Raw genomic sequence first — 15,420 nt, 5'->3', positions numbered from 1 at the left:
TGCTTTGCAAATTTGTACTTTGGCCTATTGATTATTCCTTTTTCTTACTGTGTTTTCTTTTTGCCTTAACATTTTTCACAAGATATGTGTGCATCAGAGGGGTGTTTATTCTTACTACAGAGTGTCCTTCGCTCACAGTTACCCTAGTTGTTACACTACGAAAATTTTTCAGCCTCATCTTTTCCATTCTATATTTCAAGAATCCATTCACTACATGGCACTGGATCGGTACCATATTTGTGTTTTTGGGTACGCTCCTGTACACCGAGGTGTGGAAAAGCATTCAGGCTGCACCCAGCAAGGACAAGACGGACAGAAAGAAGGAATAAAAGTCTTTGTGTATCATGCAGAATGCTCTAGCTGACTGTAGGTGGTATTGTAGAAAGCAGTGTTCTATTCCTTCCATTAGGTTTAATGAGTCTGTGTGATGGCTTGTTATTCCTGTACAATTTTGAAACTGTAGCAACTATAGGGCACTAGAGCAAATATAATGAACTGGTTAACCTCAAAGTCTGAGGTTCAGGATTTTAATGACTAGGGTATTTTAAATTTATGTACTCACTTGTAGAGTAAACAAATAAGGTTTTGATTGGAAAAAGTGACAAAGTATGCAATGTTGAATGTGCAGTCTGAAAGATGTGAACTTCAAGATTCTATCATGTTAATTAAATTGTTACCTTATTTTTACTGTTAAAACCAGAGGGGAAGATAGAGAAACCTGGGCAATTGAGGCTCGGTTCACACTAGGGGCGGCACGACTTGCAGGTCGCCTCACCGAGGCGACCTGCACACGACAGGGGCGGCGACTTGCAAAACGACTTCTACATAGAAGTCTATGCAAGTCGCCCCAAAAGAAGTACAGGAACCTTTTTCTAAGTCGGAGCGATTAAAAACGGTTCCATTGTACAGAACGGGAGGCGACTTGTCAGGCGACTAGGTCGCCTGACAAGTCGCCCCCGTGTAAACCGGCACTAAGTCTACTGTATTTTATTTTTTAGGGCAAATGTATCAAATACTTTGTGGATAGTTTGGAAATCAGTATTCTTTCCTCAGTGACATAAGCTGATAGGGATACCTATAGTAAAAATCATTACCTGTTCTGGTCATTATCTTTATTTCTGAATTGAACTACAGGATCATCCAATCCAGGATGTAGTATGTACTGGGCACGGACCTTTTTTGGATAATGATTTCATCAGCAGTATAGACTGTACATAATGTAGTATGTAGAAGCGTTGTGCTCTAAGTAAATATACATTGGCCATAGACAGATCTCTCACAGCAAGCAAGGAGTAGGGAGATGTATGTTTTATTAGTTTACTGAGCTCAGGGACCAGCAATGATCCTTGCACAACATTACCAGTGGTACGCTCACTTTAGTTTGGATTCTTGCATAAAAAAAATGAAGGATCAGCCCCACTGATGGAGTTTATCTAACTTGATAAAATATTCTGTGCAATTACAGTTGCCTATGACTACTGGAAATGCACACTATCACCTTCTCTTTTAGTTGTTGCAAGAAGTATTTTTAAAATAAGAAGAATTGGTTGCTTTTTGGGGGGCCTTATGTAGTTAACGTTATTTAATCCGTTGTGAAATCATTGCTGAAAAATGCCAGTACATAGGGATTTGATTGAAGAATATCGATGAAAGATTAGCATGCTTTTAATGGCTCTCTACCGAGTTATACAATGAAATTGCTATGGTCTATACAATATTCAACAAGTGCCTTATCCCACATCCTGCTTAACACTTTGCAGACTTGGCCTTTCCTGTTATTACTTTTAGTACCAGAAAGTATTTGAAAATGTTCCATATTCCCACTCTTCATAGTGCACTATAAGGGAAACTACAGACTGTAATGTAAAATGTACAGCTCCATGATATATGTTGCATTAAGAGTTGTAGAAAACATATATAATGCAAGTTTTATAAGGTCATATGGGTAATAGCCCCTTCCATTGGTGTCTGCATCTCAATACTAGTATATGCATTTTTAAATATGTTTTCTTGTGTGTTATAGCTAACTTTGTATTTACTATTTGTTTTCCAATCCCTTGGATATATTTTCGGATCTTTTTGTTTGCAACTAAATTTGGTATTAGATGTGGGAGACACTGCAGCTATTCATAAAGAAAACTAAGGGTTGTTCTTCATACTAGGGCTGCAACTAACGATTATTTTCATAATCGATTAGTTAGCCGATTTATTGTTTCAATTAATTGGTTATTAACCTTAAAGTGTGGTGTATAATTTAGTTAATATGTAAAGTTTTTAAAAAAAGCTATTTATTCTTAAATATCTCTATGCAGTGGTAAATATAAATAACCAACTATATGATTAGGGAGCAAAATATTGAATCCACTCTGAGAATAACAGACAGAAGAGATATACTACTAGAGGAGATATACTGTATATACTATTAGAAGAGATGCTGTATATACTATTACAAGAGATATACTATTACAAGTGATATACTGTATATACTATTACAAGAGATATACTGTATATACTATTAGAGGATAAATACTATTAAAGGGTGAATCTGGTAAATATCATCAGACTCAGATATCACATTATTAAAAAATAACAATGTTTTCCTTAAAAAAAAAAATGTAATTTTAATTACGTTTGTTTGATTTTCTAATCGTTAGTGGGGTCAAATCGACATTAATTTTCAACCACAGTGACAGGAAAATTTGGAAATAGTAGAAAACTTCTTAGTCAAGGGAATTTTCTGACAGTGTATGTGGTTTTCGTTCAGCAATTACATTCATTTTAAAAACAGAATGTTAAAAACAAGTGAAAATTTCGAACAACATTCTTTCATTCAGCGAAGGTACAAAAATTTTTCGTCCGAATATTCTCGTCTGAAAATTAATCCATGTGGCCAGCATAAGGCTCGGTGCACACCTATACAGTTAGCTTTTGATCTGTTTCTGCAGTGCTTTTTGCTGTGCGTTTTGATTCTTCCGCACGTGATTTTGCTGAGATTTGCATTTTTACAATTTTTTTTGGCCAATTTGTTGGGCAGATTAGAAAACAGAAATTGCTGTAAAAAAGGCATTACATGCTTTTCTGAAGCTTCTCCATTTAAGTATATTGAACCAAAAAAGCACAGTTTGGCGTTAAAAAAAAAAAAAAAGTCCCTGACCCTTTCCAAATACGCAGCGGATGAAAAAAGCATAGATGTGAACATGTCCCATAGGAAACCATGTTAAATGAACTGTAGTGCGTTTCTGCAAAAAGCAGCAAAAAAAGCAGATAATCACTACTGTAAGGGGTTCATTTTTTTTTTTTTTTTACTGCAGAACTATGAAAGTAATATTTACAGTAGCGATTATTTGCTCTTTTTGTACTATAAAGGGCTCATTTTAGTTTTTTTTAACCCCATTATGTTACTGGCTGATTAATCGATTTACTATTTTCATAACTGATTCATTTCATAATCGATTAGTTGACGATTAATCGATTAGTTGTTTCAGCCCTACTTCATACACAGAGTCCAATAGTTGTACAGGGTTGACTATTCCAATATGCCTCTGTTAGCATTGACATTTACTGGGGCAGAACCTTGTTGAGATGGATTGGGAAAATGTCCATATCGCTGCTATTCTCTGCTGATGATACACAGATAAACTGAAGTTGCCTTTATCTATGTAGTAGTTTTGAACTTGCACTGAGCAGTGGATATACATGCCAGATTAAAAGGGATCCTCATGGTTAGTTTATCATTCTTGCAAAAAGTATAGAAAGAACATACCTTAAGAAACCTTTTGAGGAAGAGGGTACTGTGCGGCTGAACTTTCTACCTGATTACCATATTTTCAGCAATATCCAGAGTTTTGATTTTTTTTTTTCTGCCTAAGATTCCTGTGTACAGATCTGCACACCAAGCCTTGCAACCCTGATCAGCGGAGTGCAGTGCACAGGCTTCTAAAGATTTCCTCTATCTCCATGTCTGTACTGAGGTACAGACTTTTGGTTATGGAGCTGGAGGGAGTATCAATGGACTACAGGAGATGTGATCACTGTGCCTGCAGTCCATTGATAACTACAAGTCCCTTTTTTCTGTAGTGGAAGATGAAACTTTTCTCATTCACAGATTTTGGGCAAAATTCAAGAAGATTCAAGTGACTTTATCCCCCTAAGGGGGGAGGGAGGTGCTCTTGACCATATGTTACACCCTAACTATGGGTGTAACATGGTATAAAAGGTAGACATAGCCTTTAACAAGCACAACATAATTATTCAACACAATATGCTGGTGAGATGAACAGCGCTTGACTTTTCTTAATGAAATCCATTGGGGGGGGGGTTGTGGCAGGTGTTGTTCTGCACATACAACTTTTACAAAGCCAGTTCGGAATAGTCAGGTAGTGTTTCCTACACTGCAGACACCAAGTTATCTGACTCCTGGATTTCTTTGAATTACAGAGGGGGAGGTGGGGTGGTGGGGCAGGGGGACTGTCAGAATACAAGAGGCTTAGCAGAGGAGATCGCCACACCAACTTTGTTTAGTTACGAGGATTGATTTTTGGGGAAAAAAAAAAAAAACTGAATGTGTATACCCAGCTTAAATGTGTTAAAACGCATTCAAAACCATCCATAATGGTTTTAAGCAACTGAAATACAGAAACTGAAATGTGCTAAAACTCAAAACTTTTATGATTGGGGAATTCATATAAAAGCTAAACTATTCCTTAAAGTGTTACTAAACCCAGGACCCCGCATTCACTATATCTGGTCTCCCACAGTGCACAGAACGTGGAAATGCAATTATTTTAGTAAATATAAACAGCTAATTACCTTTTCCCATCAGCGGTATATAGCAGTCTTGTGAATTCTGTCGGATCCTGGTGAAGCTAGTAGGAAGAGTTTTTATACTGCACTGAGCTGTCCTATGAGGCTGCAGGGCTTCTGACTCTCTATCTGGACATGTCTGCACAGTGCTGATTGGCCCTGTGCAGATCACATGCACTTTCCCAAGAAAAAAAACCTCTCTAGCAATACACACCAAACTGAGCATGTGCAGCCTTACTCCAAAGGCTCTGTCTTATCCAAACTTGTCCAGGGGGACAGCGTAGGGAGGGGAGGATCTGTGCATACAAGATCAAGCAGCCTTTTTACACAATGCAGAGGAATAACCCCATAGGTTTCACAGTGAGTATAACAATCATGCTTTACTGCATATACAAACTGATTTTACTGTTGTGGGTTTATTGACACTTCAAATATTAGAAATACTCTGTGAATACGCACACCAGGTACAAAGTACTGTAGGCAGGGGAATCCTTTTTCTTGGCAATGTACTGTATTTGAAATATGTATGTGTTTGCGAACATTTGTATGAATGAAGTTTATTTATCGACTGAATTGGGTCTTACATTCATGAGGAGTGTTTGTGAGAAGGTAATTGACCTTTATTGAATGAAACCTTGCAAACACCTTGCTTTCCTTTTTTAGAAATCCTTTTTTTTTCTGTCTGGTTTTTAAGATGCAACATACTGTATCTATTTTTTATGCCGTGTAAGCTTTATTTTAGGAAATTACATTACTAAAAATTTCTTGTGTTATGTTAGAGTGATAGCATCATGTTCCATATATTTTTTATTCTGCATTGAAATCATGTGTATTGGCACCAGTGGTTGCCATTGTAGCAGTGCACAAGACATGCCTTTTTGGTTTACCTCTACAGTACTTGTTTACAGTAGTTCTTATAGTGCTTAACACTTACCCTAAGGCCTCTTGCACATGGACAGCTGAGCCAATTCGTCATAAATTACTGCATTTTTTTTCCCTGACAGGGAAGCCCAGGTGTACAGCCTCTTGTAGACATGAAAGGCTGTGCTCGGGTGTACACCGGTGCCCTCGTAAATATGAGTATAGCACATAGGCTTATGCAAAAAATAGATAATTTTCTATTTTTTTTTTTTTTTTGTATATGCCCATACCATAAACATGTGTTTACAGTAGCACTGGTGTATAGACAAGGCTTTATATGGTGCACTTGAACTTCCCAGGTGGCAGGAAAGACAGTGGCATTCACATAGAAAGGTCTTGGCCTCCCATGTGCAAGAGCCTTAAATGTCAAAAAGCTGATATGTTTGTCCAATAGACAGACTTGTTATGTTAAAAAAAAAAAAAAAAAAAAAAAAGCAAACTACCTAAAATATGATGTCCTTGCTCAGCTGAAATGCTAGAATGTTAGCCTACTAGCTTTGTTGCCTTTAGTGAAAATATGTAAGTATAAGTTGTATATATGTAAAGTTTATGATTGACTAGATAGAAACATCTTTATTTTAATACTGTGCATATCTTCTCAGTCACAGAAAAAGCCTGTCTGAATTGTTTCCATATGAATAAAGTTGCCGCTCTACTCTTAAATTTGTGCTCTTGTTTTTTTATAATAACCTTGAAAACCCATACTGTTGCAATAAGAGGTGGTCTTATGATTACTGTGTTTGAAAGAGAACCTTTCTGTTATGAAAGAAGGCTTGAACATGGAGCAAATCACTTGATTAGACAAGCAACATATTTTTACTATGGTAATCAGTGCCCAGATTTTCAATATAATTCGATTATAGGCTTTTTTTTTTTCCCTGACCTATGGGTAGCATACAGTGGGGACAGAAAGTATTCAGACCCCCTTAAATTTTTCACTCTTTGTTATATTGCAGCCATTTTCTAAAATCATTTAAGTTCATTTTATTTCTCATTAATGTATACACAGCACCCCATATTGACTGAAAAACACAGAATTGTTGAGATTTTTGCAGATTTATTAAAAAAGAAAAGCTGAAATATCACATGGTCCTAAGTATTCAGACCCTTTGCTCGGTATTTAGTAGAAGCACCCTTTTGATCTAATACAGCCTTTTTGGGAAAGATGCAACAAGTTTTTCACACCTGGATTTGGGGATCCTCTGGCATTCCTCCTTGCAGATCCTTTCCAGTTCTGTCAGGTTGGATGGTAAACGTTAGTGGACAGTCATTTTTAGGTCTCTCCAGAGATGCTCAATTGGGTTTAAGTCAGGGCTCTGGCTGGGCCATTCAAGAACAGTCACGGAGTTGTTGTGAAGCCACTCCTTCGTTATTTTAGCTGTGTGCTTAGGGTCATTGTCTTGTTGTAAGGTAAACCTTTGGCCCAGTCTGAGGTCCTGAGCACTCTGGAGAAAGTTTTTGTCCAGGATATCCCTGTACTTGGCCACATTCATCTTTCCCTGGATTGCAACCAGTCGTCCTGTCCCTGCAGCTGAAAAACGCACCCACAGCATGATGCTGCCAACACCATGCTTCACTGTTGGGACTGTATTGGACAGGTGATGAGCAGTGCCTGTTTTTCTCCACACATACCGCTTAGAATTAAGGCCAAAAAGTTCTATCTTGGTCTCATCAGACCAGAGAATCTTATTTCTCACCATCTTGGAGTCCTTCAGATGTTTTTTTTTTTTTAGCAAACTTCATGCGAGCTCTTATGTGTCTTGCACTGAGGAGAGGCTTCTGTCGGGCCACTCTGCCATAAAGCCCCGACTGGTGGAGGGCTGCAGTGATGGTTGACTTTCTAGAACTTTCTCCCATCTCCCGACTGCATCTCGAGCTCAGCTAGTGATCTTTGGGTTCTTTACCTCTCTCACCAAGGCTGTTCTTCCCCGATAGCTCAGTTTGGCCGGACGCCAGCTCTAGGAAGGGTTCTGGTCGTTCCAAACGTCTCCCATTTAAGGATTATGGAGGCCACTGTGCTCTTAGGAACCTTAAGTGCAGCAGAAATTTTTTTTTGTAACCTTGGCCAGATCTGTGCCTTGCCACAATTCTGTCTCTGAGCTCTTCAGGCAGTTCCTTTTGACCTCATGATTCTCATTTGCTCTGACATGCACTGTGATCTGTAAGGTCTTATATAGACAGGTGTGTGGCTTTCCTAATCAAGTCTAATCAGTATAATCAAACACAGCTGGACTCAAATGAAGGTGTAGAACCATCTCAAGGATGATCAGAAGAAATAGACAGCAGCTGAGTTAAATATCTGAGTGTCACAGCAAAGGGTCTAAATACTTAGGATCATGTGATATTTCAGTTTTTCTTTTTTAACAAATCTGCAAAAATGTCAACAATTCTGTGTTTTTCTGTCAATATGGGGTGCTGTGTGTACATTGAGGAAAAAAATGAACTTAAATGATTTTAGCAAATGCCTGCAATATAACAGAGTGAAAAATTTAAAGGGGTCTGAATACTTTCCGTCCCCACTGTATAACCACTATAATTGTTTACATACATCGTTTACAGTTTGTTTAAGTTTCCATTATGACATACCCAGATGCATTACCCAGTGAAACTGCCCATCCTCCACCAGCCAATAAAAACCTCAGCTTCACAGGAACATGGGCTCGGTAGTTGAACTTTCTGAAGTGCATGGAGAGTTTTTGCATGGTGCTATTTTTCCAGAGGAGTGTGACTCCATGGCAACCTCCTTTTCCCTATTTATTCTGCAAGCTTTTGTTTGTCCATTAAAAACAAAGCTGTTGACCAGTCAAGTATAAACTTTCCCGTTCCCATAATGCTTCAGTTTTTGTTTGTTTTTTGCTAGTGCCTTAGGAAGATTAAGTCTCCTCCCCAAGAATATTGTTTATCTGCAATCATTTAGCTGCTTAGCTTGGAGGTCGTACCAGGTCCGGCTGGACTAAGAATTGCGGGGTTAGCCTGTAACATGACCACTGAGTTCTGCATATAGTACTCCCAAGACATTTAGTGTGCTGGGTTCACAAATTAACAGCGGAACTAATCTGTCACCTGTGATTCTGCTGATACTTGTATTTCTACTAGCTTGTGGTTTGTCCTCCCCTCTTTTCTGCTGTGGTTCCTATTGTACCTGTGGTTCCATAAACATGTGCACAGTTCTTTTATCCTTGCACAGGGCTGAGTGCTATAGACATCAGCTGGTCTCAACTGCTGATTAATATAATCAACTACAGGGCTAGTCCCTTGCCCAGCACGGATTTCTGTCTCTCGGTCATGTCACAGCTAATCAAAGCAGGATCCTTTGCCTCCTTTTCCTGATTTATTTAAATTCAGTTCAGTGCAGCTCTCGACTTGTTGCCTTGGGAGTATGCTGGTGATTGGGGCAATAAGTAACTAATGTGACCTGTTCACTGGTTCTGCACGTGGCACTCTCCGTTGCTTAGGGCTCATTTACACAGGTGTACTGGTTCCTATGCCTGTGCGAAGGGTATGTGTTCACCTGTGCAGATGTTCCATACAGACTGGCTGTTCAAATTGACAGGTGGACAGCTGCACAGATCTCCACACACATCATGGAGTGTATATGTAACTGCTCCAGGGTGGCAGTGTTCCTCCCAGAGGACCTGATTCTAATATACAGTACCTTGAAATTTTGCCCCCTCCTTGAGTCTACACTCTCCATAGTCTTATCTAGATCCCTCATCTAGAGAGAAATTTTAATTGTTTTTTTGGATCAAAATCTCTAGCATGACAGATGACTCGGAAATAAACATACTCCTATGCCCTTTGCTTCAGTCTGTTTCTAACATTCCTGCAGTAGCTGTGGTGCAATAATCTCATTGTTCCTTTTTTTGGTAAGTTTATACCTGAGGAAACTGCTTGCATAACTCCTAGGCTTAAATTTTGTTTCTTGTTATTGCATGTTTAAAATTGGAGAAACTGGCATCTAGGTCGAGGTCCTAAGACTGTCAACCTTTTTTAGTACATTCATTACTGAAACGTATGGGTTTGGGTTACTTCTGCCAAATTATTTTTTCTTCCAGAATGCTTTTCTGAACAATATCTCATGAAGAATGAGTTTACTTAAGAGGTGGACCTTCCATATCTCTTGCACAAACAAAATGCTGAAAATTCTTGTAAATCTAAAGCATATTGAAGCCCTGTCCAAGGATTGGTTTTACTACCCTGCAACCTGCTGTTACAGTTAATTTCCAGACCCTGGGTATGTGTTCTAAACAAATTTCTAAAAGAACCTTAACCATGCTTAATGGTTATTCAATTAAGCAGCAGTCAAGTTTATGTCTGCTGCATTGCCCTATTGTGTTCATGGGTTATTATCGGATATGGTCTTCCAAAATGAGTCTTTGGCCTAAAATACTGTTCTGTAGAACTACAATGTAAAAAGCGATTGCTCCACATTCCCATTGAAAATATTTTTGGGGCTTCGATTGACAACTGTCATTTGGTGGTAAAAGTACTCCCTTATCGCAACAAAAAAAAAACTAGACCTTAATCCAGCAAACCATATTTTACACCTAAAGGCAAAAAGAGTTCCTTTTTGTTTCTCCCAGGCCCCTAAACCTGGCTACACATGATTGTAATTTGATGCCATGAGCTTGTTTTAACCACTAAAAGTCCAGGAAATTTTAAAACTGCCTAAGGACATGAAGTGGAATATCTAAATACAGTTCAACTTGGGGGATAAGCAACACCACAAATAAAAACAGCTTTCTGCCTGTACCCTTATTCAGTCTATTCGAAAGCTGCAGCACTTGTGAATGAATTGCGAGAGTGCTCCTCAGTGCCCTTGCAGTTTCTTTAAGAACTACAAGCCAAGGTGCTTGTAGTTCATTCACATGCCCACCCTCACAGCTGCTTTTCAAAAAGTGACAGCTGGAGCGAGGTCACACTGAGGAGATGATTGGGGGAACTGGCAGGAACTGGAACATGTTCCAAAAGATTAACTTGGCCTTTAAGCCTATAGGTTTGTATGACGAGCTGTAGGAGTCACTAAGACATGGTGTAATGAGAAGCAGGTTGTCTCTTAGGGGGACCCTCAGGAATGACAAAAAGAGATCAGTCTTCCTGAAGGTGAAATGTGGAGAGTTGGGTGGCTGCTGGACTGTAGATTCCAAATCTGGTAGCGAAGAGTTTGGAGTTTCTCTTGCAGAAGAAAAATTCTGGACTAAGCAGTATGAGACCCCTGCTACTCTAAATCAGGGGTTTCCAAATTATGGCCCACCAGTTGTTCCGGAACTACAATTCCCAACATGCCTAGTCATGTCTGCGAATGTCTGAGTTTTACAATACCTCATGGGATGTGTAGTTCTGCAACAGCTCGAGGGCCATAGTTTGGAGATCCCTACTCTAAATGATAAAATCTGTGTCAGTACTACTGAATGAGCATGATCTAACCAAAACCTTGCAAAGTCTGGAAAGTTCTTTGGACAGAGTCTGTACCAACGGATCTCCCATGAGGAGGTTGTCTAGATTATTCCACTATAGGTATGCCCTGGAAGCACAGACGGCTAGCACAGTGGTTAAGTACCTTGATAAACAAGGAAGGGCTACAAACTTAGTGTTGTATGCCCACAGAAAATCACAGGTAGTGTTGATGTTCTAGAAAGATAGGGACATGCAAGTATGCATCATTAATGTCCTCAGAGGCAAAAAAAAAGTTTCCTCGCAGGAGGAAGGCTATGAGAGACCTGGTGGATTCCATACATTTCTTATGCCTTCAGACCCAGAATGGGGTGAATGCTTCCTTGGGCTTTGACATTTGTGAACAGGTTTGAGTAGAACCCTGTACCAATCTGCTTGCTATGGGAGCACTTGAAGAAGAGGAGCAGCAGGGAGCACAGGCGGGGGACCCCAGAAGAGGAGTCACTCTATGCAAAACCATTGCACAGACCAGGTAACTATAACATGTCTTTTTTTTTTCCTAAAATTTAAAAAAACAAAACAAAAACATCCATCCTCCTAGAACATTTGGAATAAAATGAAGTATGCTGGGAGTGGGAAGGGTTATACCGGGCTGGCCAATGGCTTTGCTTGCCAGTGTTCAGTTCCTCTTGCGCATTATACATTTATTCAGCACCCCCTTTGTGCTGTGATCATGTGATTAAAGTGCACATGCATTGGAGCGATGGTGACGTCGTGGCTGAAGAGTCTGAACCCGGAAGGAAGTCTGGGAGAAGATGGAAATGCTCATGATAGAGGATTGTTTCACACACAAGTCTGCCATTGTGTTCTAATGTGAAGTGCATACTTATAGTTACCTTTTTAGATATTCTAAATGGGCTTAAGCTATATTTTTTAAGTTACAAAATCTTTTTGTCACTCTCTGTATGAGTGTCAGTGTTTTGAGAGTGACAGAAAGAGTATGTAGATGTTAGTAAAACAGGTATACAGAATAAGTATTTACTGAATATAATTTCCAGCGCAATCAAAGTACTGTAGTTTACAGTTTATTGAACTACAATCAGTCAATATTGTAAAATGGTACATATAAATAAAGTAATCTTGGTTATTGAATGCTCAGCCAAAATTGAAATATAAATGTACATGGCCATGCTGTAATTTTGAGCAAATACATTACAGTATTGTCCTAGCAAACCCAACATCCCCATTAAATGGTTTTCTTTGTAGACTTCCACTGCAGTGGAATCTGGCTTCAATACTTTGAGTCACTGACCCCAAAGAAACAGACAGCAAGTAGAATTATAACTCATGAACTGCATATTTGTTAATGACACAAAGTACAGAAGCCATTGAATGATGACAGCCAGGAAGCCAAGATTGAAGATTCAGTCATGTGAATAACAAATTCCTGTTTATTTTATCTGAACATGATTGGGTATTCAAAGTGGACACAACTATAATTTATTGAGTGAAGATTCTCAACTACTTCAGTAAATTAGCCTCTGTAAGTCAAAGGTAAAAAAAAAATTCAATTATATGATATTAAATAGCTCTTAAAACAGCAATTCTGTAAGAAATGTTTAATGCAAAGCATTTAGGAGAAAAATTTAAAGCCTGGCATCATCCCTTTATTAAGGAGTGAATTTAGAAAAATAGTGCCAAAGGCATAGCTGAATTAACTTTGAAACTTCTTGCGTCCTGATGGAATAGGTGGTAGAATGGGTTTGGTATTCGACCCTGGACGGCTTGCGTGAGCAGAAAGCAGTGATGAGCAAGATTTGGACTTTGATGTTCTGACATAAGAGCGAGTGGATGATGGTAGACGTGGAGTTTCTGGAGTGTTTCCCACACTCTTTTTATCACCTGTAATATAAAGACAGCATAAAAAAATATGATAGAAAATAAACCGCACTCATATTGGCTTGTTCAGATAAGCACTGCACAGAGAAATTACAGTATGGGGAAAGTGCAGTAATCCAGATGACAATTCTTATTTCAGTTTAGCACAGTTAGATTAAAGTGTATGTAAAGGCATGCTTTTTTTTTTTTTAATCCTCTAATTTGTATTCCCACCTAAAGCCTCGTTCACACGATCAGATTTTCTGCAGACAAAGCCTTGGACTTTTGTTCAAATTGCGTTGTCCAGGAACTTGTCTTGCATACAAACGGCAAGGAATTGACGGCCAACAAACACGAAAGTAGTGATATACTACGTGGTTTTTCAGCTCTTTAGCGCCACCCTTTGGGCTCCTTCTGGTAATTTCATGTTAGTAGAAGTTTGGTGAGTGTTGATTCGTGCTTTTCATTTTGTGCTTTTCAGTTCGTTTCTGAACGGCCGTTTGTCAACCAGCCATGTTGCTGAATCGGAGGAGTTAACGTGTTATTTATTATTGGCCTTGGAGTTATTGCTTTGACCCAAGTCCAGTCCAGGAACAGGAGGGGGAGGATTTCTTGGACCAAAAATTAGTTGCTTTATTAATCGTGACCAATTATGTCATATGCCTTTGCTGCGGGATCTCCAGGAGAATAAGCCGAATGATTTTCGGAATTATCTCCGGACGACGGACCCCTGCTTTCACCACCTCTTGGCATTGTTGACCCCCTATTTTAAGAAGCAGGACACATGCATGAGGCGTTTATTTTATTTTTGGTTGAATAATGATTTGATTTGGTATATTTTTGGATGCATAGAATGCACTTTTTGGTTATTAGCAGATAGCATGTCTAATTCAGTTCTATTAGCAGATAGCATGTCTAATTTTCTTTGTTTTCTTTTTTTAATGCACAATAAAAAAAATTGTGTAGAATAATGCTATGTGTTTTACTTCAAATGACAGTTTGGGAGTAGGCAGTTACATTTTAAAAAGGTACAATGTAAAATTAACAAGGGACACCAACATAGTTGTAACTTTGATCTTAAAAACTATGGGATAATGGTGTTGCGGTAACTTGCACCAAAAAAAAAAAAAAAAAAAAATTAGCATAATAATATTATTCTTGATATCACTAGAAAAAAAAAAAAAAAGCCTTTGAAAATTTGTTTGCCACAACTCCATCAGTATCACCAGCAAAGCAGCTTCATTATTATCCCATTAAAGAAGAGAATGTGCACTATATTATGAGATTTCATAATTTGCCACGTCACGAATGGTAATTCTCCATTACGAACGCTAGTTTACAAGACTGACCGCTTCCAGTTCGTCCTTGCTTCTGAGCATTCGTGTTTGTACTTTGGAATTTTGTCCGATAGACTTGTGTGCACACGCTCGGAAAATCGGATAACAAATCGTTGTCCGCGGAAAATTTGAAAGCCTGCTATCCATTTGTCCGCGGAAAATCCAACAACAATTGTTTGGTGGAGCGTACAAACGGCCAGATTTTCCGCCAACAGCCTGTCATCACACAATCCCTGTCGGAAAATCCGATCATGTGTACGTGGCTTAAGGCTCGATTCAAACGAATGCGTTTTTTGATGCATTTTACATTTTTCAGAAATGCAGGGAATTTTTTTAACATGAGTTCCTATGGAACACGTTCACATCAATGCATTTTTTGTGCCTCTGCATTTTTGGAAAGGTCCGGGGACTTTTTTCCCGCAAAATTCAGCGTTTTGCATGTAATGGACTTCAATGGACCTTCATCCAAAATGCAAGCACTGCAATTTTGACGCAATTTGCGTTTTGTTTTTTAGCTGTGCATAACTACAGGTAGTTGCTGATGCGGCGGCCGGCTTCCGGCCCCCTCCTTCTTAACAACCGATGAGTCGTCAGCGGGCTTCCCCGCTGAATGTAAATAAAGAATTGCCGGCAAAAAATAAATTGTGAAAAAAAAAAAAAAAAACGGCGTGGGGTTCCCACCCCCTCAGGTCCATACCAGGCCCTTGGGTCTAGTATGAATTCAGAGGGGACCCCCATGCCAAAATGTTAAAAAAAAAAAAAGGCGTGGGCCCCCCTAAAATCCATACCAGAGCCGCCCTGCCCCAAAGCACCCACCCCCCCCATGTTGAGGGCATGTGGCCAGGTATGGTTCGGGGGGGGGGGGGGGGCTCGCTCGTCCCCTCCTTTTCCTGACCTGCCAGGCTGCATGCTCGGATAAGGGTCTGGTATGGATTTTGGGGGGGACCCCACGCTTTTTTATTTTCTTTTACATTTTGGCTTTTTTTTTTTTTTTTTTCACTATTTTTTACATTCAGCGGGAAAGCCCGCTGACAGCTGATAACTCATCAGTTGTTAAGGACGTGGCAGCCAGCTTCCCGACCCCCTC

The 15,420-nt window shown here is 39.3% G+C and overlaps 2 protein-coding genes across 3 annotated transcripts in view; one reads left to right on the top strand and one right to left on the bottom strand.

The window, feature by feature from the left end:
* The window catches only part of SLC35B4 (solute carrier family 35 member B4), a 247,653-nt gene that overhangs the window by 57,774 nt on the left and 174,459 nt on the right, over positions 1-15,420 (top strand). The window contains exon 10 of one of the 2 annotated variants that reach the window (XR_012242813.1): positions 83-2,886. Coding sequence is in view for 1 of the 2 variants with exons in the window: in XM_073619423.1 (XP_073475524.1) it covers positions 83-329 (247 nt within the window). In the remaining variant the exon portion in view is untranslated. Of the gene's footprint in view, positions 1-82; positions 6,388-15,420 lie in introns of those variants that run through there. The other variant, XM_073619423.1, reaches the window with a different exon arrangement.
* The window catches only part of LRGUK (leucine rich repeats and guanylate kinase domain containing), a 183,899-nt gene continuing 180,716 nt past the window's right edge, over positions 12,238-15,420 (bottom strand). The window contains exon 20 of the mRNA XM_073619422.1: positions 12,238-13,020. Coding sequence (XP_073475523.1) covers positions 12,833-13,020 — 188 coding nt within the window. The 3' untranslated portion in view covers positions 12,238-12,832. The remainder of the gene's footprint in view (positions 13,021-15,420) is intronic.

Source organism: Aquarana catesbeiana, linkage group LG03, assembly GCF_042186555.1.
Source record: "Aquarana catesbeiana isolate 2022-GZ linkage group LG03, ASM4218655v1, whole genome shotgun sequence".
Lineage (NCBI taxonomy): Eukaryota > Metazoa > Chordata > Amphibia > Anura > Ranidae > Aquarana > Aquarana catesbeiana.
The sequence above is the reverse complement of the archived record's forward strand: the minus strand, read 5'-3'. Positions and strand labels throughout refer to the sequence as shown.